Source organism: Pyrgilauda ruficollis, unplaced genomic scaffold, assembly GCF_017590135.1.
Source record: "Pyrgilauda ruficollis isolate IOZ18807 unplaced genomic scaffold, ASM1759013v1 scaffold75, whole genome shotgun sequence".
NCBI classification, from domain to species: Eukaryota; Metazoa; Chordata; class Aves; order Passeriformes; family Passeridae; genus Pyrgilauda; species Pyrgilauda ruficollis.
The window spans coordinates 1,159,638-1,187,427 of record NW_024529377.1 but is presented as its reverse complement, the minus strand read 5'-3'; the positions used below and the strand labels follow the sequence as shown (position 1 = coordinate 1,187,427).

Sequence of the window (27,790 nt, the reverse complement as noted above, 5' to 3'; positions counted from 1 at the left end):
TATGGTCGGTTGTGCAGATCTGATCCTGTTAGCCCTGTCTGAAAGAAAGTTCCAAAGGCTGGCTGCCACCCCAATCGTTCAGTTTCCTTCATTTAAAAAATGGAAGGAGGACTTCTAAAACAGGAAAAAGCAGAGCAAGATTGACCACATGGACAGTCTTTTGGAAGTGAATATACAGACTCCTTCTTTAAACCTCTCTGCACCTCTGTTTACCTAATTTCTATGAATTTTTGCATCTATCCTGTATAAATCCAGTGAACCTACCAAGTATTTAAATATGTAACAAGACCTTTCCACCTGGCTGGTTTAGATCATCAGCCACATTCTCAGCAGAAGGGGTGTTGGTGTTGGGAGACATTAGCCATTAAAAAATTCAATTTTGCTTTCTTTCAATTTCTTCTTACCAAAAATAGGAAAGCCTGGGACTTGAGTAGGGTCTTCAGAAGACTTTTGAGTGGAATTTCAATATGGAATGGCTTATAATACCCTAGAATTTCACTATAAAAGAATGTCAGCCAGAAGTAGGGTGTGAAACAGAGGAAACACAAGAATGAGCATCCTGAAAAGGATTATTTCTGGATTTTCTGACAGGAAGAGAGCTTTGTTTTGCTACAACAAAACTGCCTGAGTTTGGGTTTTTGATCACTTAGAATGAAAACTGCAATCCCCTGCCTGTATATCTGCCTGGTATGTCTTCCAAGGAGAGAAGGAAAAAAAATAAACCAGGTAGAAGCCTTTATCTCCTCAACAACCACAAGATGTAGTTCAGAATGTTTAATTTGACTTGAATGCCCTTGACATTAGTGTGCTGCACTGGAAGCTAGTACATAAAAAGCCATCGTCTCATTGTGTAACTCTTATCCTGGCCTTGTGTTCGGGGAAAAAGGTAAGACTGATCTTTGGCGGAATTAGCACTTCATGACATTACAGCAAATGCTACAGCCATGAAAGAAACAGCAACTTATGGTTCTGAAAGGAGGAATCTGAGCTAGAGATCAGTCTCTGAGGACATTCTTCGTATAGCAGTTTACTTCAGCTTAGGTTTATTTATAGGAACTTTCTTCAAATAATCCCAGAAATCTTACATTTCCTTTGTAGCTTCCAGTGACAAGAGGAGAAAGTTTCAATAGAAAATAAATTGCTGGCCAGTATTATGAGGCTATCTTGAGTAGCAGGACTTGGAGCTGTGGACTTCCCAGCAGTCAAAACTGCATGCTGGTTCAGGAAGACTGGGACACTGGGAAAGAGCACTCTCTATTAAAGCTTCTGTCACACAGGCGCCCTTTGTGCAAAAATCTGGGAAAAGCTGCAGTCAACCACAAAGAAGGGATCCTTTTTCTTCTCTTTCATGGAGAAGTGGAAGATTCTAGTACTTGAAAATCTTGCTGGAGCGTTTAAAGGAATTCACCTATTTGCGGTGTGATCTTTCTTTAACAGGGAATTTGGAAGATGAGGGAGAAGTCTGCATTGAGATACTGTCTTGATATTGAGCTAATATCCTTTGAAGCATTGGAAGGATATATTTTGGCTTCACTTTGTTTGTGCTGTTGTCCATCATCCTGAAGACTTCCAATTAGAAAAAAAAAATTTAAATCCCACTGTTACATGTGCTGGATCTGCTAGTCTTGATTCACTCAGACTATGAAAGGGAGCAAGATCAAAGGCTTGGTTTATAGCTGTCTTGTTAATCCCAAGAGTATATTATCACATAAATTAGGAAGAGGAGAGGGAAGGAAAATCCCTTTCCACTGCTTTGGATTTTGACATTAAATACTCCTCAGTTATTTTGCTAGCTAAAATCTGCTGTGCTATTAGAAAGTGATTAATGCAGTCATATGTCATGCAATTAACAGTGACCCAGGGAAAAAGAAAAAAAAAAAAAAAAAAAAAAAAAAAAAAAAAAACAAACACAAACCCCATATTTAATCCAGAAAAAAATTATTAGGAGAAACCCCAGAGCAAGCAGAATATACCGTTATTGTTGTTGCTCTTTTCACTGACTTTTTGGAAATATTTCTTGATCGTGAAAAATATGTTACTGATAAGAGCATGGGCTGGTGTTTAATGCTTGGAACAATGACCAAGGTAACATGGGCTCAGGTACGGGTTTCTGCCAGAGCTGTGCTGAGACACTGAGTAAGCATGAACTTTGAAATACTTGAGGAGGCAGGAGCACTAGAGCTGTGTAGTCCTTCCAGAAGAAATGGCTAGACAGCAGGTAGTGAAGGTTCTGCCTTGTCTGTAGGCACATTAACATTGACAAGAGCCTCCTCACTGCTCTTAATTCATTCAGGCTTCCTAAGTAGTAGAATTTGGTAGAATTTGCTTCTTTTTACTGCAGATTGGTATTTCTACTTCTATAGAAACCTTTAAAGAGCAAGCCTACTTTCTTTGTGTGTGGATAGCGCATTCAAGATTCAGCTGTAAATATGTTCTTCTTACTCCCCCTACTAGAGTTAAGATACAGTATATTATAAAGCAGCTCTGAAGCTCAGAGTGCCTCACAAAATGAGTATTTCAAGACGGTTTTTAAATACACTTCCTAAAGAATGCCTGTGTATATGCAAGCACAAGAGTAGTAATACCTTCAGAGAGTAAATGTGAGACAGTAGTAATATAAAGAGCTATTGGGTACATCTGTATTTTTTCTTTTCTTTCTTTCTTATCCCATATACATAGATTTTGCTACTTTTTTTCCACTTCGGTGCCACCATAGATGTTTTTTTAAAAAAAGACATTATTTAACATGTGCTGTTCATCGCTTTCAGAAGCTGTGTAGTTAGTGGTAATTATAGAGCTGGCTTGCATTTGAAGCAGCATTCAGCCTACATGCCCATTAATTAGTTTGAGGTGTCTAGTGGTGTCCACTGGTGTGCAGAATAAGCAATTAATGGAAAAAGGAGAGGTTGTCAAGTTGGTTTCCCTTTGAGTGCATTTGTAGAGGAGGTCATGTTTTGCCTCCTACCTGGCAGTGGCACGATTAGGTTAATTGGTAAAATCGGCTTCTCAAATCACAGCACAGAAGCAGTTCTCTGAAACCACCCATCACCACACTTTGCCCTCCTGCCAACAAAGTAAACAGAAGCTGTGGAAAACAATCAAGTGAGAACAGAGTTCCTCTTGTGAGGAAGGGATGAGAGGCTGGGAGAGCTGGACTTGTTTGACCTGGAGGAGACTGAGAGGGGATCCTATCAATGTATATAAGTATCTGAAGATGAGGGAGCCAGGCTCTCCCTGGTGGTGCCAAGCAATAAAACAAGAGGCAATGGGCAGAAACTGATGCACAGCAAGTTCCACCTGAGTATAAGAGAGAACTGCTTTACAGTGAGTGACTTGAGCCCTGGAACAGGCCTCCCAGAAAGGCTGTGGAGTCTCCCTCAACAGAGATACTCAAAGCTGTCTGGACACAACCCTGTACAATGTCCTAGCTCTAGGATGACCAGTGTAGAGCCGAGAGGTTGGACTAGAAATGCTCCTGTGGCCCTTCAAACTGTAGCCATTCTGTGATTCTGTGGGTTTAGGGAACTGCAGTCTTGGTTGTATTTCTGAGCATCACACCATTTGCCCTTATTTCTTTTTATCCCTCTTTTGAACATACTGAACTGTATTTGCCAACTTCAGCTGAGATCAGTTTTAAATCAGAGTTTTCCACTCATTTTGGAAAGCCAGTAGCTGGTTATTGGTGTATCATCATCTTCACATGCACATGTCCAGACAGTAGGTGTGTATGGCATAGCTACTTGAGGTACCCAAAGGCCAGGTAGTGTGTATGTAGTTCAGTTTTGTCTGGAAGGGATCAAGGACACAAATGCTGGAGTATGACATCCTAGCTGAAAAGAAGCTGCACTGAAAAGACAGTACAAAGAAAATAGGTCCTGTAAAGTCTTGTGTTATGACATTGAAACAAAGAACATAAACCCAGGTCATACCATTGCTATGTTTTTCTTACTACAATCATTTGTATCTTCTGTGATCAATCTTAATTGCAGAGTAGCTTTGTGCTAGATTGCAGCATCAGGATTTAGCAGTAAAACTGTAAGACTATCTGATGATCACTCTTCACTTCCCTGCTTCCCTTTCTGTATACACATCCTGCACAGGACTACATTCTCCTTGGAATCATGCCACTTTCTACCTCTGTGCTGAGCAGCAGTCAGGACTGTCTCCATGCCTGACACCTGAAAGGGTCTCTTTTGTATCAGCAAAAACCTTATTTGTTCCTTTTCATCTCTCATGGACTTGGTATACAAGCCATATAAATGGCTTGTATTCCTTCCTCCTCTCTCTGTCTCCTCCAGGATGCTGAGCATCTTCTCTTCTGATTTGCTGAGGCCTTCATGTGTCTGTATTCTGTGAATACAGTCCCAAGTACCTGAGAAAATTCCTGAGTATGGGGACACTGTCATCTAACCTGTTCATAAGCTCTTAGCCTGTTCCCTGATGTGTACTCAGCTCATAGGAGCCAGTTCGAAATCCCCCAAAAGTTCTCAGACATTGTTGGAAACTAGAAACTCCCAAGAACACACAGTTTTTCAGAGGATTCCATTTGCCTGCAGCTGTCCTGTTTTGAAGGCTGATAGACATTACCAGCCCAGGCTGCACACTGTGTACCAGATGCACAGTTAGTTTGTAGGTTTGAACTTATGTCAATACTTAGGTGGAAGTGCGTGCCCAACCTCATACATTCTATGTAGGAGAGTTTCAGGAAAAGGAAGGTGTCAAGCCTTTGAAAAAATCTATTCTGTACTAGCTCTGTTCCCTAAATTCATACAAACTACTGTAACTAATGTACAAGACATAATCTCTCCTACCTCTGAAAAACTGGGCAAAGTAGTGTAACGCCACTGATACTCAGTGCTGAGAGTGAACTGGGTTTTTTTCTCCTTTGCAGTTCGAACATGTCCCAGGCTTCGGTCTCCTCGAAACGGACACATTAATTGTTCAACATCTGATATTTCTTACAAGACAGTATGTTTTGTGACCTGCAATGAGGGCTATGAAATTGAAGGAAACAGCAAACTCACCTGCCAGGGAACCTCTCAGTGGGATTCAAAGGAGCCAAAGTGTGTGGGTAGGTATCTGATCTAACTCTGTCTGTGTTACAGTGCAGCATTTTCTGACATGTTGTCACAGGTGAGAAATTCTTCATATTTTAATAACTGGTGAAGCTAAGACATGAATGAGAATTTGTCAATGGATGTTTTATACATGTCTTAGAAGTTGGGGAAGGGCAAAGGAATTTGTAAATGAAGAAAGTGGACAGATTATCATTTAAATATAGTGGGACTGCTGTTTACTGAAAGGCTGTTGTATCTCGTTAGTGTCAGACACTGTCACACAGTGAGTTGCAAGAAATGTAGAAGCAGTAGGTCTAGGGATTAAATATGAGCAACCAGTAGTTTGAGTTATTATCATGAAACAAAAGTTGATATGTGGGCAAGGACTAGCCTTATGTTAGCCAGGTACTGTGAGTGCCGACTAAAGGTACAGCAGTTGTCACTTTTGCTGGACTCACAGCAAGGAAATGAGAGTTTGCACAAATTAGGGGCTAAGCACCTCTGAGTCAAAATTCAGAGGTCACACCAGCTATGCAGGGATAGGTAGGTATGTATTGTGTTCCAAAAATAAAGGACTGTATATTTCAGAATTATCTGTTTAGGACTAGTGACAGGTATTGAATTAACTTTGGAAAGGAAGACGATGAAATACAATTGAAACACTTCCAAGCATAGACTGAACAGGGGGTAAAAAAAAAAAAAAAACCTAAAAGTCTAAACTCCACCAATACAGAAGTTGACCCAGTGCTGACTAAAGTCAGGGTGAAGTATATGTCACCTGTATCCAGTAAATGCAGTGCCAGTAGGGTGATTTCACTTGAACCTCTGGCTATTTCTTTACTGTTTTATTGCAGTCTTAAAAATGTGGACTTTATGTTAAACAAGCATAAATTTCCAACTGTAAGTATTCTCTGAAATTATGAAAATAATCCCCAAGAAATAATTTAACAAGACAGTTCACTAAGAGATTCTAATCTTTCTTCTGTTAAAATCAGTGGAAAAACTTCAATTAACTTCAAAAGGAAGGGATCCTGAAATCCGGTTGGGATATTATAATTAGAAGATTAACCATATTCATCAGTTGCATTCATCCTTCCTAGCTTAGCATTTTGATTAATAAAATCCAGCTCTGCTCTCTATCAGAAGATTCTTCACACCATGCGATATTGCCTCCATTCCTAGATTACCCGTGGAATATCTTATTTTTTGCTGAGTCTGAAAAATTTAGTGAGAGAGGTATCTTTGATTGTCAGAAAGGAAAGAGTGTTAGCTAGGAAGCATCTCTGCTGCTTTTTGTGATCGGTGTTTAGAACAAGCCTGCTGAAATTCTGGTTCAATATACATGTGTGGAGTTTTATTCAGGGAGAGGTGTAAATCAGAACACTGATCTTGTATACTCCTCTTGAAGGTTGAAGCTACAATTGGTACCCATTTTTTGAATGATCATCATTGTCATGGAGGTATTGTCTGTTTATTTTTAGTCCAAATAGCTCCTGACTATTATTTACAGTCTGTTATATAAAAGGTACTGGAAATCCTGCTGTATTTAGGCATTTGCAATGGATAATACATTAATTTCATATCCTTCTGTTAGAAAACTCCAATGGAGTTGTCTTCACTCTGTTACCTTGAAACAGGTCTCTTGGACCTCAGGGTATCCTTCTAGCTGATTTTCTGAATGCTTTTGGGTTTGATTGCTCATCAGTGCAAAGTTTGCCATATTTGCAAGTTAGCTCACTGAGACTGTACCACAGCCATATGTAACCAAAACTGACACTATGCCATAACATTTCCTGGATTGTTTACAGTCACTTCTCTGGGGTCTATTGTCATGCATCTCTTTCCAAGAGACTGGAAGGCAATGCAAGTTTGGATATTGCACATGTTTAAATTTTTCTCTTTTTCATTCAAGATATTGTTAACAATGAGCTACTTCTGCGGAGGCTACATGTATTTTATAGGTGTCTGACAAACAAGATGTCTACTAAAAAAGGGAAGCTTGGCCATTTGTCCAGCTTGGGGAGAAAAAAAAAACCAAAACTGGGAAAGCTCCATAGTCATGTTCTTGTGTTTCCTACCCATTGGCAAGAGTTTAATATCAATCACTTTAAAATAAATAAATTTTGCAAGATTATTTCTCCCTTCTTTGTTCAAGGTTTAGTGAAGAGAAGTAAAAATACAAATGACCTCCAGGGTGTTGATGCCATCTAGCGTTGAAAGAATCACTAGCTCATGCTCCTGATTGCAGCTGGCCAGGTTTTTTTCCTAAAGCAGTCTTGGCAAAGGGATTGGAGTAAGGAGATATGATATGCTTTGTAATCTTCTTATTTGCCAAGTTCTTTTTGATGTTGAGAATTGCAATACAGTGTTGTGTTTCATCACAGGTGCTTGCAGGTGAAAGCAGGTTCTTGTGCCTCCTTAGAAATACTCCTCTGTTAATTCCCTATCAATATGACTAATGTCATGGATATCCCTCTACCCTTAATGAATTCCAGACTTTTGGATCAGCTTGATCAAATTCTGGAGTTGAGCACAGATAAAAAATCTAAACAACACTGTTACAGTTGCTTTTCCTGGTAAAAACCTGTCTTACTTAAAAGAAATTCATTCCCTTTTGCTAGGTATACCAAATTTTATTCTGATTTTTGTGAGACGTTTCAGGATTGTGCTGTAGTTGGATTTTTCTACTGTAGCTGGATGTGTCTCAAGCAAGAGCTGTTTTTGCTTCCGAGAGAGCTGCAACTTTCTCTGCTTTTCATGCTTACATGTTTCAGTTTCTCTACTTGTTCCCTGAGTAATATACATTTTAATGCTTTTAGATTCCCTCTACAAATACCATTTTTAAAATTTGTTATCTTTTTGCTATTTGTCAGTTACCTTCATGTGGTGAGCAACCAAAACTTAAGGTTTGGAGTTTTTTCCCTGATGGAGTGGTTCCACCTTGTAGAGCCAGCAGTATCTGCCTGAACTATAAAAATGTGTTAGAAGTATTTGTGAGCTGTGCGTCCTATTGAAATGAAGTGCAGTTGTTAATAGCTTGGGCTTTTAAGCATTTCAGCATTGAGGGCTTAAATTTCCTGGAATTTAAATACAGAATGCTTAGAATCTTTAAATTTTTTTCATGCATAAAAACCAGTTTTCAGTTACTTGCTGTGTGTTTTGAGAAGGAAGAGGAGAGAAAAGGAATGTGAAGTATTTTGAATGTGAATCACTTGTGTGTCATTAAACCATTGCTAAGAGCTCAGTAGAACTTCCCCTCTGTGTAGCTGGCTTGGGTTGGTTTTTGTGTTCTCTTGGTGTAAAGACCTGTCTGATTACTACACTGGCAAGTTATAAAGAGTTACAAGTTTTCTCATTGGCCCTGAAGGGAGCATTTTTCTTGTGTTTGCCTGTTACCTGTTGTAAGAAACAGTACTGAAAGTGTGCACAATGCATTCATGAGATACTCCTTTTTGCCCCTTTGTTAATGTCTCCATCTTTGAAGTGAAAATAATATTCCTAAAAACAACAGCTTAAGAATGAAACTAAGCTTTTGTGAACCTGTTTAAACACATCATGGTTTTTGCTTTGATGCAAATTGTCTTCAGGATTTGTAGTGAGACCTATTAATAGAACAGTTCAAAACTTCCTTTAAAACCTTTAAGCAACCATCAACTGTCCCTGATTTTACACAGCTCAGCTGCTTCCTATGGTCACCCTGAGTCTTTCCAGCTGTTTTGAACACAGACAAGACCAAGTCCAATTTAATTTGGTTTGGAATGCAGTAAGCAAAACCATGTGTCATCTCCGTAACCTATAAAGAGTTCACGGCAGAATATCCTTCTTCTTCTCCCTTTCTTATTTTAAGGGAGTATGGAAGATGTAGAAAGCTACAGATACCTCTTCAATTCTCTCTCTTCTGCTATGGTCTAGTTTTCATAGAAGCAAGGAAATGCAACTGCAAAGCAACCATGAAAGATGAAGTTGTAAGGAAAAGAAGAAGAAGGAAATAAAAAGGCAAATCTATAGAGTGAGATATAGTGGATCTGCATGAAAATTACCATGTTTGAGTTTCAGTGAAGAGCATGAGCAAGAAAAAGAAGAACTGATAAACTGCCTGCTGTTTACTTCAGTCATTAATGAAAGTCGAGTAGCAAAGCTTCATCAGGTTGTAATGTATTGGTGCACTCATACCCTGTGTATTTTGTGTTCCCACTACTTTTTCATATGACTTTATTTGCAGGTTTTCTGATTGTGTACTTTGTGTATGTCACTTATAAGTCATGTTCTACTGCTGTCTTGCAGAAAAGCGGTGTCCCATCCTCCAGAAACCAGCAGGTGTGACAGTTCTCCCTCCCAGATGTGGGCTGGAGCCTGCCATTTCTGGGACTGTGTGCCAGCTGAGCTGTCCCCAAGGATTCATGTTGTCTGGAGCTAGAGAAGAAATAAGGTGCATTTCATTTGGGAGATGGAGTGCAAACATCCAGGAGGCTCTGTGTAAAGGTAGAGCACAAAATCATGTCTGTGTATACATGAGTGCGGAATTGAAGGGAAGCACGCAGCAAATAACTGAATGAGGACAGGCTTGGAGTGGGGAAACCACAACTTGCACAGTGTGTAAGAAGTATTGCCTGTACCTTTACAGCTTGCCTGTCAGATTTACTTGTAATTTGTAATAAAAATGTGGAGTTCAGAGGTCCCCTGAGTGTGATCTTGCAGTGCTCATCCTCAAGCTCCTCTCCTGGGCTCCATCTCTCATTTGTTAGGAAGCTGCCTGAGGTAAATTTGAAATTTCAAAGTAGAGGTGAAAGCTCATAGCTTAAAGATATTCAAAGTGGAACCCACACTTCAAATAAAATAATAACGGTAATACTATCACTTCTCTTTTAGCACAAGTTTATGTAAACCCTGTCGTCAGAGCAGAACTGTAAAGGCTGTGTAAGGCCTGGCTGATAGACAGACTATAGAGAAATGTTCGTTTTAGTTGTCCTTGAGTGTCTACAGCTGTTGACATGCCCCAGGCAACAATGCACAAGAGTTAAGGCATTAAGGCCAAAATTCACTAACACCAAGTGTACTGGCTGACACAGAGTGTAAAGCTGGGCAGGAGAAGGTGACATGCATTTCAGTACGGTTCTGCCATATTTACCCACCTCTTCTAGAAGTGCTAGGTTATTTATTCCCTTACAGATAGGCATAACTGAACTGGAAGGGGTCTGGCTTTGGATTATAGTAGGATAAAAACAGGAGTTTCTCTGGGACTATGCTCTTCACCTCTTCATGAACTATTGTGCTCCAAGAATTACTTCTTTCCCCCCAAACTGGGGCCCTTGCCAGCCACAGCGTGCTGGAACGGTAGAGAAAACACTTACACCAGTCATCATGCCAGGTCGCTACAGAAACTGAGGCTTTTTTTTCCTCTGTACAGGCCAGGAAGACTTTGTCTCTCTCTTTAAACATACTGTTTCCCATTTTGTGATGTACCACATTGTTTTTCTGAATCTCTTGTGTAAACCTGGGCCAAACCACAGTTTTTAATATTTGATGGGATCCCAGCACAAGCTGAAGTGTTTAGATCAAGATAAAATAGCATGGCTTGGGTTCAAGCTTTTAGATATTACCAGTGCATAAACCCTTAATGTAGGAGGCACTGAGAAAATCTGAAGCTTATTCTTTTTGAATAAAAATGAACAGTTGTATTTCAATCGCTTTCATTCTTGTTACTGTCTTTCTCTGTTTTGGTGCCAACATATTTGGCCAGTTCAAAAGAGCCATTTTCTTTCTGACTTATTTATTATTACCCTTTTTAGAGAATTTCACTTTCAAGTGGAATTTGCCCCTGCCTGAAGGCTGTGGTCAAGGGAGTGTGAACCATAAGTGGTAGTTATTTATAAGAGTGCATTTCTAATAAAATTTTCATTTGAGTGAGTTCAAAGGAAGGCAAAATCACATGTATTTATTGCTTTGCATTCTTAATTATGTAATTTAATTGACAAAGTTATGTTTTTACTGGAACTATTTCATAATAAAAATATAAGTGATATCAGTTCTGAGTTGTTTTAAAGCCTCTTGGGCATAGATAAGTTCAGAGCCAAATGTATCCTTGTCTTATGATTCTAGAGACCATTTATCAAGCACTACAGCAATAAAATAACCTGACCACAAATGTTTTGGGGGGCCCTGTGCCAGGGAATTGAAGAAGAGCTTCAAGCTTGTCAGAGAAACTTGAGGTGTAGATGGTGGTGGTATTGTTACCCATACTGTACCACCAGTCCTCTGGAACCGTCTGGCATTGTCACATATCACAAGAAGACTCTATTTGTCCTACATAATACCTTGTAAAAGGAGTTTTTTAAGGAACGTTTCCAACAACTGCTGCCTGAATTCTTGACACTGTTACTTTCAAGTCAGTTCCACAGCATACTCCAGAGAATTTGAGTCACTATTGTCTTGTTTACAGTATCTATGTCATGTCACAACTACTTTCAGGTTTTTCTAGTTATTGACTATCAGAAAGAAGTGCTTTCATCTGTATGTGTCCTGTGTCTGGACAGGGAAAGGATGGAGAAAGAAGGGATGGGTAATAAAAGAAACAAATTTATTCTTACTTATTACTTGGGGTTTGGTTCTGTGTAGAAACCAAAATATCATTGTGCTCAGTGATAAACAAAAATACAACAAAAATCAGTCCTTTCCACAGAACTTATTATTCATGTGTGAATCTCTAGGAAAGAATTACAAAGGGGTAGAGACAGAAATTTTATGAAAATGCTTACATTTCTATTCCAGGCAGTACAAAAAAAGAGTGATTTTAAGGTTTTACTTCTGTAATACCACATATAAAACCAGGTTGTCTTTTTCTGGTTTAGATATTGAAGCGCCTCAGATTCACTGCCCAGACAATATTGAGACTGTGACTCTGGAACATCATAACTCTGCTAATATCAGCTGGCAGGTACCAACAGCTAAGGATAACTCTGGTGAAGAGGCAAGTGAAAATCTCTATCTATTTAACTGGAGGCAATCTGCCTCATTTCAATTAATTTTATGATCCACTAGAATTCCTTTCTTCTGATAAGCAGAAGAAAAATCTCCTACAAAGTTTGTATCTTGAGAATTCAGCATTTTCTCTCTTGATTAGATTAGAGTTATACAGTCACAGAACAGTGCATGGAGTGTCAGTGCATAAAACCTCATATGGTTAATTTATGTGGTCAAAAGAAAGAATGTGCTTTTGTTTATAATATGAAGACAGCTGCTTTAAAAATGAGCACTTAGAATGTGTAGAAGTTTAATAAACTCATCTCAGAAGGAAGTAAACCAGTTCATTAATCTAAAGGGCTAACAAGTACACATTGTGATAAGTAATATCTATAAGTTCAGCTTCCTCAGTGAGAAAGAGAAATCTGATTTTCCTGTGCTGGGTTCAGAAATGTGGCCATTGGCTACTATGCCTGTCAAGGTGTCTGGAAATTCAGTTACCAGGAAAACTTCTCCAGAGCTGTTTCATAAAGAGCAACATTCCCAACATGCTCAGGCATGATCAAGTTGCAGCAACTGAATGCTTTATCAGGAGTCAGCAGAAGAAGAGTGAGTCTGCATGTGCTTTTAATGCAGGAGGTTTTTGCTCTAGGAAACAGCTATCCCAGTAAAAGAGATTTAAGTTCAGACATTATTTTCTGTGGCATAGCTATGGTCAGGTACTACAGCTCTGCTGACACAGGGTCATTCACTGAGTTGTAGAAGCCAAGTGCCATACAGAAGCATCTGTGGGCTATTGGCTCATACACATACATAGATTAAAACTGGACATGTAAGTACTTACAGGCCACAACTGTCTGCTCCACTCCTCTCCCAGGTGTGCTGCCCTTGCAGCTGGAGAACTGTCAGCAGACAAAGCAGGTTCTGAGCTGACAGTGTGCCTTCAGTCCCATTTGACAAACAAGGGTCACTATGGGATTTTCTTAATGCACAGCGCTGTAATCTGCACCAGGTCAGGGTCAAGATCCTGACTGGGGAAATCCATGTTGCCATAAGGAAGGCAGACATAAGAAGGGACATAGAGCACTCTGTTGTAAAGTGTGTCCTCATTACTTCAAGAGGCTATTTGCATTCAGAATGAACAGGCTTGACATTGAAGGATACTATTCTGTCCACTTTTTGAAACATGACTATTATGATTAGTAACCAGCTTTGGCTTTTAAATAATGAGTGTTTTCCTGTAACAGGTCTCAGTTCATGTTACTCCAGCTTTCATACCACCATTTCTTCTCCCAATTGGCGAAGTTGACATTACTTACACAGCAACTGATAAGTCAGGCAATGAAGCAAGATGCACATTCAATGTCAAGGTTATCGGTAAGTGCTGGTAAAAATAACTGGGAAGGCTGTTTTTAATGGCTGAATCCTTTTTATTTATGCAGAAAGAGACTGTGAGTCACTGTGGCCTTTATGTGTGCAGTTATAAGCCAAGAAATATTGTCATCTCCATAAAGGCTTTGCATCTCCATAAAAGTTTTGCTTATGTGCAGTCACTGCTTGTAATGTTCAGTTTGGGGTGCATTTTATTTTGCTGCTCTTTCTAACTGTTAAAATTTCTCCTCACACTGGTTTATTAAATGTATTATTGCATTGTCAGTTATTGCCTTCATCATGAATCTCTATTTATTTCTTGAAAGACTCCAACAAAGTTTCCAAAGTTCACACATACTGCATTGATGCAAATCATTATTCAAGTATTTCTGTCAGACAGTTGTGTTATTCAGGTATCCTGCAGGTTCTCCAAGCCTTGCTCTGGAGAAGGCAAACACTGCAGAAACCACAAGTTCAGAAGAATACTTATTCTTATCCATTCACTCAGCATCTTGCAGTTGCAGCAGCTCCCAAGTGTGCACCTTTGTATTATCTCGGGATATGAAATTAAAGCTACTGTTCTGGTTATAGATGCTATTTGAGTGTGGCAGTAGTTCTGCAAGCTAATGTCATGCCATCCTTTCAAATTCTGCAGATGCAGAACCTCCTGTAGTTGACAGATGCAGATCTCCACCACCCATGCAAGCAGCAGAGAATGACTACCCAGTGACATGGGAAGAACCAGAATTTTCGGACAATTCAGGTGAGATAGTGCTCTCCAAAACATACATGAGACAGTGGAAGGCTAGAGAGCTCCTGTTCACCCTTCATCCCTTGGAGTTTGAGATTTGCTGAGATTCCTTTTACTTAGTTATTTTTAAATAATTTGGAAGATTTGCTGCCATTTCCTTTTCCATTAGTCAAGATTGGGTATGAGCAACACTTTTCCTTACCAATGCTTTAGGTTATCTTCTAACTCTTCTAGGTGGTCCACTGACTGTCACTAGGAGTCATGCACCTGGAGATCTCTTCCCCAAAGGAGAGACAACAGTCCAGTACACAGCTGTGGATCCTTCTGGCAACAACAGGACATGTGAGATCCACATTGTCATCAAAGGTGAGTTGTCTTCAAATTCTGACCAAGAGCTGGCATTGTTTTAACTGAATACCATAAAGAATGCAAGATTGCTGCACCTCCTCATTTAGTTATTCCCATTTTATATTGAGGTAACTTGAAGGCTATCAAAATATTTACTAGTACCAACAAATAAATTGTCCCCAATTAAATCAGCACAGCAGTGAATTTAGTACTATAAATACAAATTACATATAAAAGCATTGAAATTATGATTCATTAAGCAGTAAATTGTACAGATTTTGCAATCCCATGTAAAATGTATTAATAGGTGTTACTTGAACCTTACTTCAAATCTGTTGTTGAAAGGAATTTTCTGCCAGTTTTTCTCTAATTACATACAAATACTGCAGCAGATAATAAAACACTCGTTAGATTTTGGAATGTGCCTGTACCTATAGATACACTACTGTATTTTGCTTATTACATAGACATCTCTTCCCCACAGTTCACTTTCTCATTAAAAATAAAAAAAAAAATAATTTGGCAGATAAATTATATTAATAATTAAAAATCTACTTCATATCTGCTCTCTACTTTGTATGTCTCGGATGGACATCTGTATAAAAATACCTGTTAGTGTAAGTTGCAAATGAATGTGCTAGTCTCTGATTTGCTCTAAATCTCAGCAAGAAGCAGCCAGTGCTTGGAACTGGCATTGTATCAAGGTCTATTCCATCTCAGATTTTTTGTGTTTCAGTGTTTGTGACATAGTATTTACAGATGTTCACAACTTCCTTCACAGCTGGCCTGAAAAATGAATCATAACTGTGGTCATGAGGTTATCCTAAGGTGATTCTAATTAATTCATATGTTGATGTGAGGGTCCAGAATGGATAATGTTTAGTTTCAGAATTCAAGATGTAATATAGTTTACTAGAATTCATTATATGAAATTTGTGTGAAAATTTGGATTGATGTTTTAAATTATTTTAGTAAGTAGTTTTTCATATGTATAACATTTTTTTTAAGTCTTCATGTTTCTGGTTTTCTGATTGCAATAGCAGAATTTGAGAATTATTTAGCAGTAGCCTAATCCTGACTTTATGGATATAGCAAGTAATGCTTCCACAAACTTCAACAGAGGCAAGATCAAGTCAATACTAGGTACTTTTAGAAATCCTATCAGTGCTGTTTTCATGCAGGATCACTTATTTCACCACATTAATCAATATATAAATCTTTGTATTTTTCATAGGTTCTCCCTGTGATGTTTCCTTTGAGCCTGTGAATGGTGATTTTGTATGCACATCAGATGAAGCAGGAGTTAATTGCACATTGCACTGTGCAGAGGGTTACAGCTTTTCAGAAGGATCAAGTGAAAACTACTATTGTGCATATGATGATGGTCTCTGGAAGCCACCTTATTCTCCAGAATGGCCTAGCTGCTCTTGTAAGTCTTACTGTTACTAGAATGGATCTTCAACTCATGAAACACTAAATTTAATGAGAAAGCAAATGAAAATGTTTTAGAAAATCTGATTTCTGTTTATTTATATAACAAATATACTCTGTCCTCTGCAAAGGAGGATTGTTACAAAGGTGGTGAAATAATGCTTGGAAGTCTGTAAATATGTTTTTTCAGAAGCTGTCTAAATCACAAAAATAACAGGAATAATTTCAATTCCAGGAGTCACAAAATAGCAACGATGGCAAAGCAAGCAGGTTAATTGAAACAGTTTCATAACAAACACTATCAGTGTCTTTTAAATAGGAATACAGCAGTCTTTGCAAGTTACCGATTGAAATGCACAATGTGTGCTGTGCTTACATATCTAATTACCACCAGATTAGAAGAGCTTATGTGTTCTCTTTGAGAGGGACACATGCAAAATTTCAGTGGTGGAATTTTGCACATTTAGTGACATTTTTATAATAAATGTATTAGAACTACATTTGAAGCCAGTCTTGGTACCATATTGCATCCACTTCCATCAGAGTCAATGTCTTGGTTTCAGCAATAAAAGATCAGTGTTTCAGCTATGAACAACTAGAGTTATGTTTCAGAGCTGCCAGTTCAAAATCTGTAACTTGGACACTTCAGAACTTGGCTTAATTTCTGGATTAAGAATTTTCGTATTTAATCTAGCAGCATTAGTAATAAGGCTTCAATATTTATTGCATTCTTCTCAGAAGTTAGCATGCAGAAGTTAGTTTAGTTGACAGTTCATATGTTTCTTCTGTTAAGAAAAAGCTGAAGTAGAAAAGTTACCTGGGTTTTAATTTCTTTTAACTTTTCCAGTAAATTTCATGCCTGCCAAAGGATCATATCGTTGACTGAGATGTAAGTGATCCATTTGGATTGCTGATTCAAAGACTGTACTTACCTTCTTGTATTTCAGTTTTAGCCTAAATTATCTTGATTTTAGTTCTGAAACTCTTGCGCTGATCAGTAAAAAATTTCTTTCTCCAACATTTTTCAGTAAATCGTTTTGCAAATCATGGATTCAAATCCTTTGAAATGCTCTACAAAGCAACACGATGTGATGACAACAATCTTCTAAACAGCTTTACTGATGCATTTCAGAGTGCACTTGGTAAAATGGTAGGTTAGTAAATACTCCTTCCCTTTGCATACTTCTTGAAAAATATTGTTACTTTTTCCAAATAACTAATTTTCTACAAGAAAATAGACAGCAGAAGTCTGTAAGTTAAATCTGAGCTTTTTCAGAGGGTGACAAGTTATTTTTAAAAATAAATATGATTCACTGGCATTTTAATGTAATTCAGTTTGGTCTCCAACGTGGACTTGTATGGGACAGAATTTATGCTGGTATCCCAAGATTTTCAATGGGCTTCCTAAGAGAACCTGTAGTTTTGAAACCCCCAATCAATTGTCCCCTCAGTGCTGTTTTTGAAAGTCAGATGTGATCATAAAATAAATCCATTTTATACAGAATATGTATAATATATAACCAAATAGTATGAATTGACACACATATGTACAAATTGATATATTCCACGTTTGGTGTGTACCTCCAGGCACTTAAATCCAGCAGCAGTGATCTGCTCAGGTTTCATGAGTTTAGGAGTTCTCACTCTTATCATTAAGAGCTGCACAATACTGAATTTGAAGAGGCCCTGTCTATCTTCTCTGCCATGGCTCTTGCTCTCCACTTCAATATCACAATCTCCCCTGTTAATCCACAAATCTCTCCTCATCTGAGAAGTAGAGCCAGCAGAATGCTGATTTCTGCTCCCAGGAGTGGATGTCCAGCCCTAGTGCTACATCATTTTTCCAGTAGAGAAATCTGGGCATCTACAGGTGTTTTTACAGAACACAGCCCATAGTCTAATAAAAGGTTGTCTACTAACTAAAAAACATTGTTAGCACATACAGATAACGGGCAAACTCCTGCAGCTTTGGAACGTATGTCAGTAGCACTTTTCAAATGGCTGAAAAGTTAGGTGACATGTCAGGCAATGTCTAGCACTTGGACATAAATCTCTGTTACTCTCTTGCCCTGATTCAGGTTTGTTCTTTCCAGTAGAGAAATCTTGAGTGGTTTTATTTCTGTTTCTTTCCCTGGTATCACCAGGTTCCAGTGCTTGAACCGTTCCTATTGGCAAGTAAAAGATAAGAAAAAAGTGGGTAGTGACCTTTCCAAGCATTTACATCAAAATGTAACAGTCTTGGAAAACATTTAGAAAGGTTGTTTTGAATATGCTTGTTCCTATTCCCAAGAATTTGAAGAAGTAAGGTTCAAAAGTAGAAAAAAGTGACAGCATTGTTTTAAACCTGACAGAATTACAAGTAACATAACTGGAAAAAACACAGGTGCTTTATGAGTTCTCCAGTCCTCTTTGTCAGGGAGAAAAATACCTGAATTTATTTCTGTATTCTTAGATTTGGCATGCAAGAGTGATTAATTGTAAGAGTGATGAATTGACATCTTCTCTTAAAAATAAAAGATCTTGTGTAATGAAGAGATTGTACTCATGCAAGTTGCTTTCTTATTTTCAAGATGTCACTAAAACATGGTCTTCCAGCAGACCTCACCAGGGTTATAAGAGACACGAAAGAGGAAATCTTGTGTCACTAACAGAACAGTACTTTGCATTGTAATTAGAAGTTTTTTTAAGTCAGGGGAGAGGGCTATGTGGTTTTATGTTTTTAAAGTTATTCTTCTTTATGTTGAAAGGTCCCATCATTCTGTAATGATGTTGATGATATTGACTGCAGATTGGAAGATCAGACACAGAAACACTGCTTGGAATATAATTATGATTACGAAAATGGATTTGCCATTGGTAATTATTGATTCCATAGGTTCTTAGCTATCCAGGTTTAAAGCAGCATGCTTCCTGCCACAATGTCTTTAGTGAGACTTTTTTTTTAAAATAACTGTGGTACTCATAAGATAATAAGCATTTACGTAAAAGGTTTTATAAAAATATTGTGGAATTCTTTGATGTCGTGTATTGATGCTACTTCCTATATAGTGTGGAGTAGAGTTTCCTGGGATGCCTTACGGTGGGGAGGGAAAAAAAGCACACACACACACAGAGTCCTAGAAACCTGCTTGGTTAGCCTAGAAAAAAAGGAACTTCTTAAAAACATACAGTTTAAGACCAAAATACTGAAAAGTTACAATAAATAGATTTGGAGGTTGCTAAGAAAATGAGAAGCATCTGTGATGCCGGTTCAGATCTCCACAGAATCCTCACTGTGTAAAGCTATATGCGCTTAAATTGGCCTATTTGCTGTGAAAATACTTCCTGTATGCCTGGGCAGATTTTGCACCATGACTGTGGCTATATCAGAGTGAAAGCCGTAACCAGCCTATTGGTTGTTCCCACTCTGGTTTATGCCAAAGTAAGTATGTTGTCATTTTCAGTCCGTTTTTGAACGGCTTAGTGTCCGTGTTGTACTGCTGTTATTCTTGGCCTTTCTGAGTCCCATAGGGGTGCTGAGAGCAGAAAAGCTGAAAGTGGGTAACTTAAATTACGTATCTCAGCAGGAGGCATTTTGGCAGATCCACATCAGAATCTGTCGTAGGACTGTGTCTCTTTCACAGGTTTATAGTGGAGTTACTTGATAGAACTTCCTGCTTATGCTCACCTTTTATAATGCTTCACTCTGAGAGCATTTGCTTGTGTTCAGACATGGGGCAGGTCTGGACGGTCAGTCTGCAGTTGTCATCAGGATAAGAGTGAATGCTGATGACAGCTGGAACTAATCTGTAAAGTCATGTGGAAAAAACACTTACAGACATGGAATGTAGTGTCCTATTCTCCTCTGGTTCATGTCAACCTCTTACCAGAATAAACTTGTTGCTGTTTTTTCAGGAGTTTCTCATAATTTTACACTGTGGAAGCAGGAGAGAACTGTCTTCAGGACATAAGAGACAGCAGTTTAGAAAATTAGTTGTGAAACACACGATATTAAACTATGGGGTTAACTTGTCCTAGTTACCACTGTAAACAAAACAATATTTGTGATGCTAACAGATAATTGGCAGATTTTTTTTTCTATCTTCATGTCTTTTAAAAAATAATCTAGATCATTGAAATAGGCCACATCTCTCTAGATTTAGTAGTCATGAAAAAGTAGGTTATGTACAGAAAATATTTTGATTGAAATCATGTGAGAGTGATGAAGGATATCAGACAAGGATAAATTTGACTCACTGTGTGTTACAAGAAATGCCTGTCTGTGGGTAATACACAGACAGGATGATGCCTTTTCTGAGAGGCCAGACCGTGTTAGAACTGTTCAAGAGTTGTTAGAAGAAGATGCAATGGAGACATGGCAGAGGCTATGCTGTCTGTAAGTAGGCAAGAAGTGGCATCAAAGGCAATATGGAATTGTTGAAGAAGTTGCTGGCAGATGAGGGTGCAGGTGTGGGTTCATGCAAGACAGAGGAAGAGAAAGAATTGCAACATGTGACTTTTACAACTAGTTCTTTAAAGCTTTGACTAATTTCACCAGACTCAGGACCTCTATGGTATCAGGTAGGAGTAAGACTTTTCATTAGCAAAAATGCAGGTACAGTGGCCACTTGTACAGAGTCAAAGCCAGCACATGTCATCTGGAGCTGCAAACAAATTATATTGGAGTTGTATTTTAGAAATAAGTAAGGGTATTTATTTTCCACATGATGTTGCTTTTCTTTTTTGTTTTTCTCTCAAATGTCCCACAGGACCTGCTGGCTGGGGAACAGCAAACCAACTGGATTATTCCTATGGTGATTTTGTTGATGCAGTACAAGGAGAAGACTTATCCAAGCATCTCTCTGCCTCCATAAAAGCAGCACCTGCTCGGGTCAAAAGGCATAAACTGAATGTTCCAATGACTGACCAAAAAATCAAGTTAATATTTAACATCACAGGTGAGACAAGCCAAAACACCAAACTTCTCTGCTTCCTTCTTTTTAAAAATTGTGTCTCTAATACATTCAATACAACTTCTTTAGCTCACAGAAGCCTGGTGGAGATGCAGATGGCAGTTCCCTGGACACATTCATAGCCCCATTTCATCACAGACTTTCTTCTTGAGGGAAAGATCACAGCTTCATTGTCACAGAGAGCTCTGTGCCCATGGCCTCCTCTTCACTTTCCACTGCCAAGCTTTAGTGTTGCACTCTTGATAAGTTCCAGAGTACACCAGAAGCATGACTATAAAATTTGTGTGTTTTTTGTATTTGCTGTTTATATTCCAGCTAGCGTGCCACTGCCTGATGAAAGGAATGATACAGTGGAACTGGAAAACCAGAGACGGCTCCTTAAAACTCTGGAAACGATCACAAACAGGCTGAATAGAACTCTCAATAAGGAACCTATGTATTCTTTTCAGTTTGCATCTGAACTCATTGTAGCTGACACCAACTCACTGGAGACCGAGAAAGCCTTTCTTTTCTGCAGGCCTGGTTCTGTGCTGCGAGGGAGAATGTGTGGTAAGCCAGATAACTTGTTTCTTATGTGTATTTAAAATCCTTTTGCAAAACAATGTTTTAGAGGATGTTTGCAGAGGGTTATGATTTGACACAGTCCAGTGCTTGTGGTCTCCCATAACAATAAACTGCAAAAATGCTTTGCACAGTTTGACTTCCAAAGGATGTTTATGTTCCTAACCAAGGCCTGTGGAAAAGGGATGCTTTGTACCCAGGATTCCACTCCCAGGGGGAAATCAGGCATATCCTTGCTTGGCCATACAGAGAAAACAGTGCTTGGTATGCATTTTTTTAACCCTGTTAGTCCTGTGAGTGATGTGTAGCTAAGGTGGATATTGGATTCTATTTCTTGTGCATCATTAAATCTTTGCAGTGTTCCAGAGAGATATCTCCCTGCCTGCTGGGGAACAGAGCCATATTTCATAAAATGAACTTTGTTTGACTAAATAGGAACTCCAGTGGCAAGAGAGGTATGCATGATTTTTCACTGTGAGAGGAACTTAAGTTTCCAACATTACATTACAGTCAACTGCCCTTTGGGTACCTATTATTCCCTGGAGCATCTTACCTGTGAAAGCTGCTGGACTGGATCCTATCAAGATGAGGAAGGGCAGCTGGAATGCAAAAGTTGTCCATCTGGTAGCTATACTGAGTATCTACACTCTAGAAGCATCTCCGAGTGCAAAGGTAGGGACTTCTGAATTCTTGGTGACATCCTTTTGGACCCATGGTGGAAGTACTGGAACGAAGCTAGTGTGTGAAACGAGGAGCAATCCTAATTGCACCTTAATGCATATTCATAGGGAAATATCTAAGTTTTCATCACTGCTCTACCATGCAGGATGGCCAGGCAGAGGTTCTGAGAAGAGTTGGCCTTTGATGCTTTGTTTAATGTCTGTCTTTCATTTCTGTGATTGCATTTTTCAGACATGAATACACTTAAAATAATTCCATTGTCACCCTTGCCAGCCAATTTCCATCCTATCCTACAGTGCTGAGGTGAACAGAACAGAACTGCTATGTGGTCATGACTTCTTCTGAAAAGGAAATAGCTAGTTTGATTCAATTTTTGTTGTCTTTATTGCCATTAGTTTTGTTGATTAAAATGAGTAGCTGAGTTGAGTAAATTGTCTGTGAGTCTGATTGCAGAGAATTCACTTGCTAATAATTCATAATTGCACTGTCAGTACCCTACCACAACTGTCTTTTTTTTTTGCTCTTTGTACCCATTAAGTCCTTCAGAGTATAGTATGCTCCAGAAATAAAATTCCTTGTGATGTGTATTGTGATTTCAACATTATTTTCAGAGATCAGGAGCCATGTTTCCTCTTGGACATTGCTTAAACTTTCTGAACTCTTTTGCCGTATAGCTCAGTGCAAGCAGGGAACTTACTCACCTAATGGCCTTGAGACGTGTGAAACATGTCCACTTGGAACATACCAGCCATCATTTGGATCCAGAAATTGCATCTCTTGTCCAGAAAATACATCAACAGTAAAAAGAGGTGCAGTGGATGTCTCAGCTTGTGGAGGTTTGTAACAGAAAGGGTAATGAATTTTTTTTAGACTAAATATTAAAAATACATACATTGTTGTTTAAATATCAGCTAATGTTGCCCAATTCATCTCCCTGAGACTGAATTCCTGTTCTGGTTAAGTGTAGACCAAGGAACATTTCCCAGCAAAAGGGCAGGTCATTTGCTGTTATCAATTGCCCTCCTTCTGATTGTTATATAATGAGGAATAAAATGAGATATGTGATGGGTACCTAAATGAAAATAGAATCTTTTTCCTTACAGAAGAGGAAGGGAATTGTCACTATTATTTCTCCCTTCTTTTCTGTTCAAAAATTCTGAATTTTTACACAGTTTGCTCAGTAATTTTTTCAAAGAAATTCTCCTCAATTGTCTTTGTCTATCTTTGCCAGAAGAATTCCCAGGGAAATAGTCTGTAAGGATTCAAGATGCAAAAAAGTCTTGTCTTTCTTGAAGGGGAAAAAAACCAACAAAAACAACTAAAACAAACAATCAAACAAAAAAAATATTTAAAAAACCAAACAAACAATATCCAAAAAAAAAAAAGGTGTGAGAGATAAAAGGGAAGTTCCATTTAAAAGCTGCCTCCAGAGCAGCAAAAGTAGTAAAATTAAATACTTCCCGGATATTGCCATAGTCCTTTGAGAACAAGATGGCATCTCACAGAAGATTTTAAATTAACATTTCCTAGAGTTGTGAATTCCTGGCAGATTTCATCTTGTTCCTTTTGAGTCTAAGAAGACACCAGGAGAACAGAAAGTGATAATAAAGAGGTGGAGGGAAGTAAGGTGCATGTGCAAGAGATCAGGTCCCTCAAAAAGGTTTTCTTCCTCTTGCAGTACCATGTCTTGCAGGCGAGTTCTCTCGTACAGGTTTGACACCTTGCTACCCTTGTCCCAGAGACTACTATCAACCAGACCCAGGGAAGTCCTACTGCTTGTCTTGTCCCTTTTATGGAACAACAACCATTATTGGTGCCAGATCCATCACTGATTGTTCAAGTAAGCCAAGTCATCTCTCTGGATAAAGTGAATAAGGGGGACATCTAAAAGATAGCCAGAAGTAGTCTTAACAGAAAACATCCCACTTACTCTCTGGACAAATGTAGGACTTTGATTTCAGGCAGTGAAGTTCTCAGCTGGTTCTGCCTACTGGTGTTGCCTCTGGTTTTAAGACTAACTCTGAGGCATGCCAAGGCTCAATAAACAGAGTATACGTATGCAGTGTGTGTGCAGATTGCCTATGTGTACTGTACACATATGCTATAGAGGGAAATGTGATCCATACGTGCATGCAACTGTATATAAAATATATATTTTTATATGTACACACATGTATGTGTTTTAGAAATGTTTGTCCTTACAAATACATATTTTTGTAATGGGTACTGTAACGTTTCTTTTATTCCCACAAATTCTCTTTTTTTCAGCATGTCTTTAGGCACATTACTAACATGCAATTATAATGCCCCCATGGAATAGAGACCTTGTTACACAGTGTTATTCACATTGCTTTCATATCTTACTCTTTAGGTTTTGGCTCTACTTTTTCAGCAGCTGAGGAAAGTATAATGATGGTACCAGCCTTCCCAGAAAATATCAGCAAGCAGTACAAAGTCAGCAGTCAGGTAAGGACAAGTGTTATTTTCTAGTTCTATCTCAAATGAAAGAAAAAGCACTTCATGCAGCAGTAAACAAGTAAGACCTTTTTAACTGTAATTCTTTTGCTGACTTTATTTCCTGAAGAGATGAAAGCAGTGGTTAAGAGGGGAACACTCAAACTCTCTTTGTAATCATAGAAGCACTTTCATTGAACAGAGGAAGTCGCATCAGCTGCTGACAATCTTAAATTCTGGTTTTGAAGCCTTCACCTGGTGTATTAAACACTTAATGAATTTGTAAAACAAAAGTAAACTACGTGGAAGAGATTCAGGCAATCTAGAAAAAGTATACTGACTGTGTTCAGTCATTTGACGACTTCCATGTGCTGAGTTCCAGAAAATGCTATCAGACATGTGAGTCTCAGACATAAAATCTTGAGTTTACATGTTGTAACACAGATACACTTGAGAGGAGGCAAGCAGAGCTCCCTTCTGTTGTGAGAACCCTCTCTGAAATACAGACAAGTGAAACTAGCCTAGTGACAATGTTTGCTGGAGATGCCTCCTTGCCCCCACCCCCTCACCCCCAGTCTGTAACTCTTGACAAGACTGCTTTGATTGAATTGGAATTTGGGATATTGTGTAAAAAAAAGCAAAGCTGACCCATGGCAAATTTGGCCTGAACCATTATATAACACAGAGACAGGAGACAAATTGATCTCCTATGGTTTTAATTTAAGGGCTTTGATGAATTCAGGTTTGCAAGAATAGGAGAAATAATGCCACATGGTGAAATTCCCTACCAGGCCACCTGATGGCCAGTAGCAGGAAGTGGTAGCTGATGTAGAGGGACACAAAGTGGAGAACTTGAATATAAATGTAGTTTAATATGAACTGTGAATCATAGCTCAGACAGTTTTGAGGAGATTTTTCTAAGTAAAACTTAATTTTAAAATAATACTCATATTTGTGGTATTTTTCAGTAGGAAAAACCCCACAAATAGCATGATGGGAAGACAGAGGAGGAACTAGAAGCTAAAGCTGGTGACTTTTTTATCCCATCTTTCCAAAGTGTCTAGTGCGGCATACAGTTTACAAAACTAGAGTATTGCATGCCAGCTTTGCTGTAAGTGTATCATTTGTGCCTTTGGCAGGTCTTTCATGAGTGTTTTCTGGAACCGTGCCACAATAATGGGACATGCAAGCAATTAGGAAGTGGATACATTTGCATATGCCCACTTGGATATACAGGTAAAAAACTGGGAATCAGGTGAAGTAGCTACTACTTCATGATGTCCTTAAAATGAGGAAGTTTTAAGGAGCAAAGCATTTCGGTATAGCCTAACTAATTGGAATATTCATCACATGTTTAGAATATGTAAAAACCAGATACTTCTTCGTGCTCTTGCTGAATTATGTTGTGTTTTGTAAAAACCAGATACTTCTTCGTGTTCTTGAATTATGTTGTGTTTTGCAGAAAAGGTTTTGAATGGGATTTCTTTTAATGGAATTAGTGGATATGAAAATCCTATCACTTGGCAATATTTATGATTAACAAAAGCTAGAAATTTGCAGTCTTGGCAGCTAGTTCCGCCTGTACAAAGCCTGTACTTGTCTTCAGTGTTAGCTACCCAGTTGCTTCAAATCAAAGAGATGTCTTATAATTCAGCTGTTATCAAGAAGTTACTTTTGATTGCCCCTCTCTGAAGCTGATCAGTCTGTTCCCAATGTGCATCACACCTTTCTAACAACACTTGTCTTAGGTCTGTGTTAATGCACAACCTAATGAAAAGATAATAAACCTGAATGTCTGCTAATGTAGGTAATTAGTCTTGTTTTCCTACATTAGATAGTCATGGCATCCATTTTTCTGGAGAATTTTAAATTTTGTCTGAGTCCTTTTATTTTTTGCATTCTAGGCTTGAAATGTGAAACACAAGTTGATGAGTGTAAATCATCTCCTTGTCAAAACAATGGAATATGCAAAGATGGCATTGGGACCTTTGTTTGTCACTGTCAACCAGGCTATTCAGGTAATTTGTTTCTCTTCATAGCTTTCCTTCAGACAGGCTTGGTTTCTGTGCCAAGTAACACAAAGTACAAGTGCTATGTAATTCCACATCCAATTATAACAGGAAAACATTATGATCTACAGGTTAGAGTAAGGTTCTACTATATGTGAATAGGTTTTGAAATAAAATGGCAATCATCCAAGAATAGGGTGTGGGACTCTGTGTCTGTGTGTGTGTCTGTATCCTTCTCCTTCTTGACATTTCTGGTCTGAAAAGAGGAATAAGGTTTAGAGAATTAGTAGATACTAGCAGGAGAAGTGCTTGTGAGACTAGACCCAGCATTTATGTAGTTACTTTACTGCAGCCTTAGGTATAAGTGAGTGGGCTTTTGATTATATTTTTTCTCAGTGTTTTTAACTGTCACCAGCATGCACATTGAAGGTATTAAAATCTGCAGGAAAACTAACACACTTGAATAGCTGGCCAAAACAGCACCTAAAATGCACCTAAACCAGCACATTTCTAAATATAGAAATAAAACTATTGAGGAGATGATTTTGTGTGATCAAAAAAAAGGTTGTGTTTTCCTTAGAAACCTTCTCCCTCACTGTTCATGTTTATGGCTATGCATTTATCAACATCAGCATTAGCTGGTTGGGTTTTTAAACATTATAAAGATACACAATGGACTTTGCATAATGATCCCAGCATCTAAATAACACAGATTATCTTTGGAGCTGTTTCAGTAGTGCAGTCAATCACATAATTTTGTCACCCGCTCTCGGTAACCTTTGTCATGCTCACGGTACACTTTTGTTCTGTTGTCCACATCCAGTCACTGCAGAATGCAGTCTGTGACTGTGTCTTGATCATGCCTTGTAATCCTTGGTGTTCAAAGGTCTCTTGTGTGAGGAAGACATAAATGAATGTAGCTCCAGTCCATGTTTGAATGGAGCCCACTGTGTTGACGGCAAGAATGGTTACCGCTGCACGTGTGCAAAGGGGTTCACAGGTACACCTTGTTCTCTTTAGCCCGGCTTTTACTCTTTCTGACCAAAAAATGTGTCTTCCTACCCTACCCAAAGTATTTCCATCCCACTGCTGTATAGCAAGATATATATATATAATATATTACATATTGATAAGAATGTAAGTTATGATGTTCCTTAGGTCCCTTTAATCTCTCCTACTCTCCATATTGTAAATATGACTTCAGAAGGATTTGCT

The 27,790-nt window shown here is 38.5% G+C and overlaps 1 protein-coding gene across 2 annotated transcripts in view; it reads left to right on the top strand.

Moving 5' to 3' along the window:
- The window catches only part of SVEP1 (sushi, von Willebrand factor type A, EGF and pentraxin domain containing 1), a 118,468-nt gene that overhangs the window by 39,501 nt on the left and 51,177 nt on the right, over positions 1–27,790 (top strand). For both annotated transcript variants that reach the window (XM_041486315.1, XM_041486314.1), the window contains exons 6-23: positions 4,892–5,071; positions 9,342–9,539; positions 11,906–12,024; positions 13,265–13,394; positions 14,044–14,151; positions 14,374–14,505; positions 15,722–15,916; positions 16,947–17,068; positions 18,666–18,774; positions 20,667–20,855; positions 21,186–21,419; positions 21,942–22,103; positions 22,787–22,948; positions 23,791–23,952; positions 24,484–24,578; positions 25,706–25,802; positions 26,471–26,584; positions 27,462–27,575. In XM_041486315.1, coding sequence (XP_041342249.1) covers positions 4,892–5,071; positions 9,342–9,539; positions 11,906–12,024; positions 13,265–13,394; positions 14,044–14,151; positions 14,374–14,505; positions 15,722–15,916; positions 16,947–17,068; positions 18,666–18,774; positions 20,667–20,855; positions 21,186–21,419; positions 21,942–22,103; positions 22,787–22,948; positions 23,791–23,952; positions 24,484–24,578; positions 25,706–25,802; positions 26,471–26,584; positions 27,462–27,575 — 2,622 coding nt within the window. The remainder of the gene's footprint in view (positions 1–4,891; positions 5,072–9,341; positions 9,540–11,905; positions 12,025–13,264; positions 13,395–14,043; positions 14,152–14,373; positions 14,506–15,721; positions 15,917–16,946; positions 17,069–18,665; positions 18,775–20,666; positions 20,856–21,185; positions 21,420–21,941; positions 22,104–22,786; positions 22,949–23,790; positions 23,953–24,483; positions 24,579–25,705; positions 25,803–26,470; positions 26,585–27,461; positions 27,576–27,790) is intronic.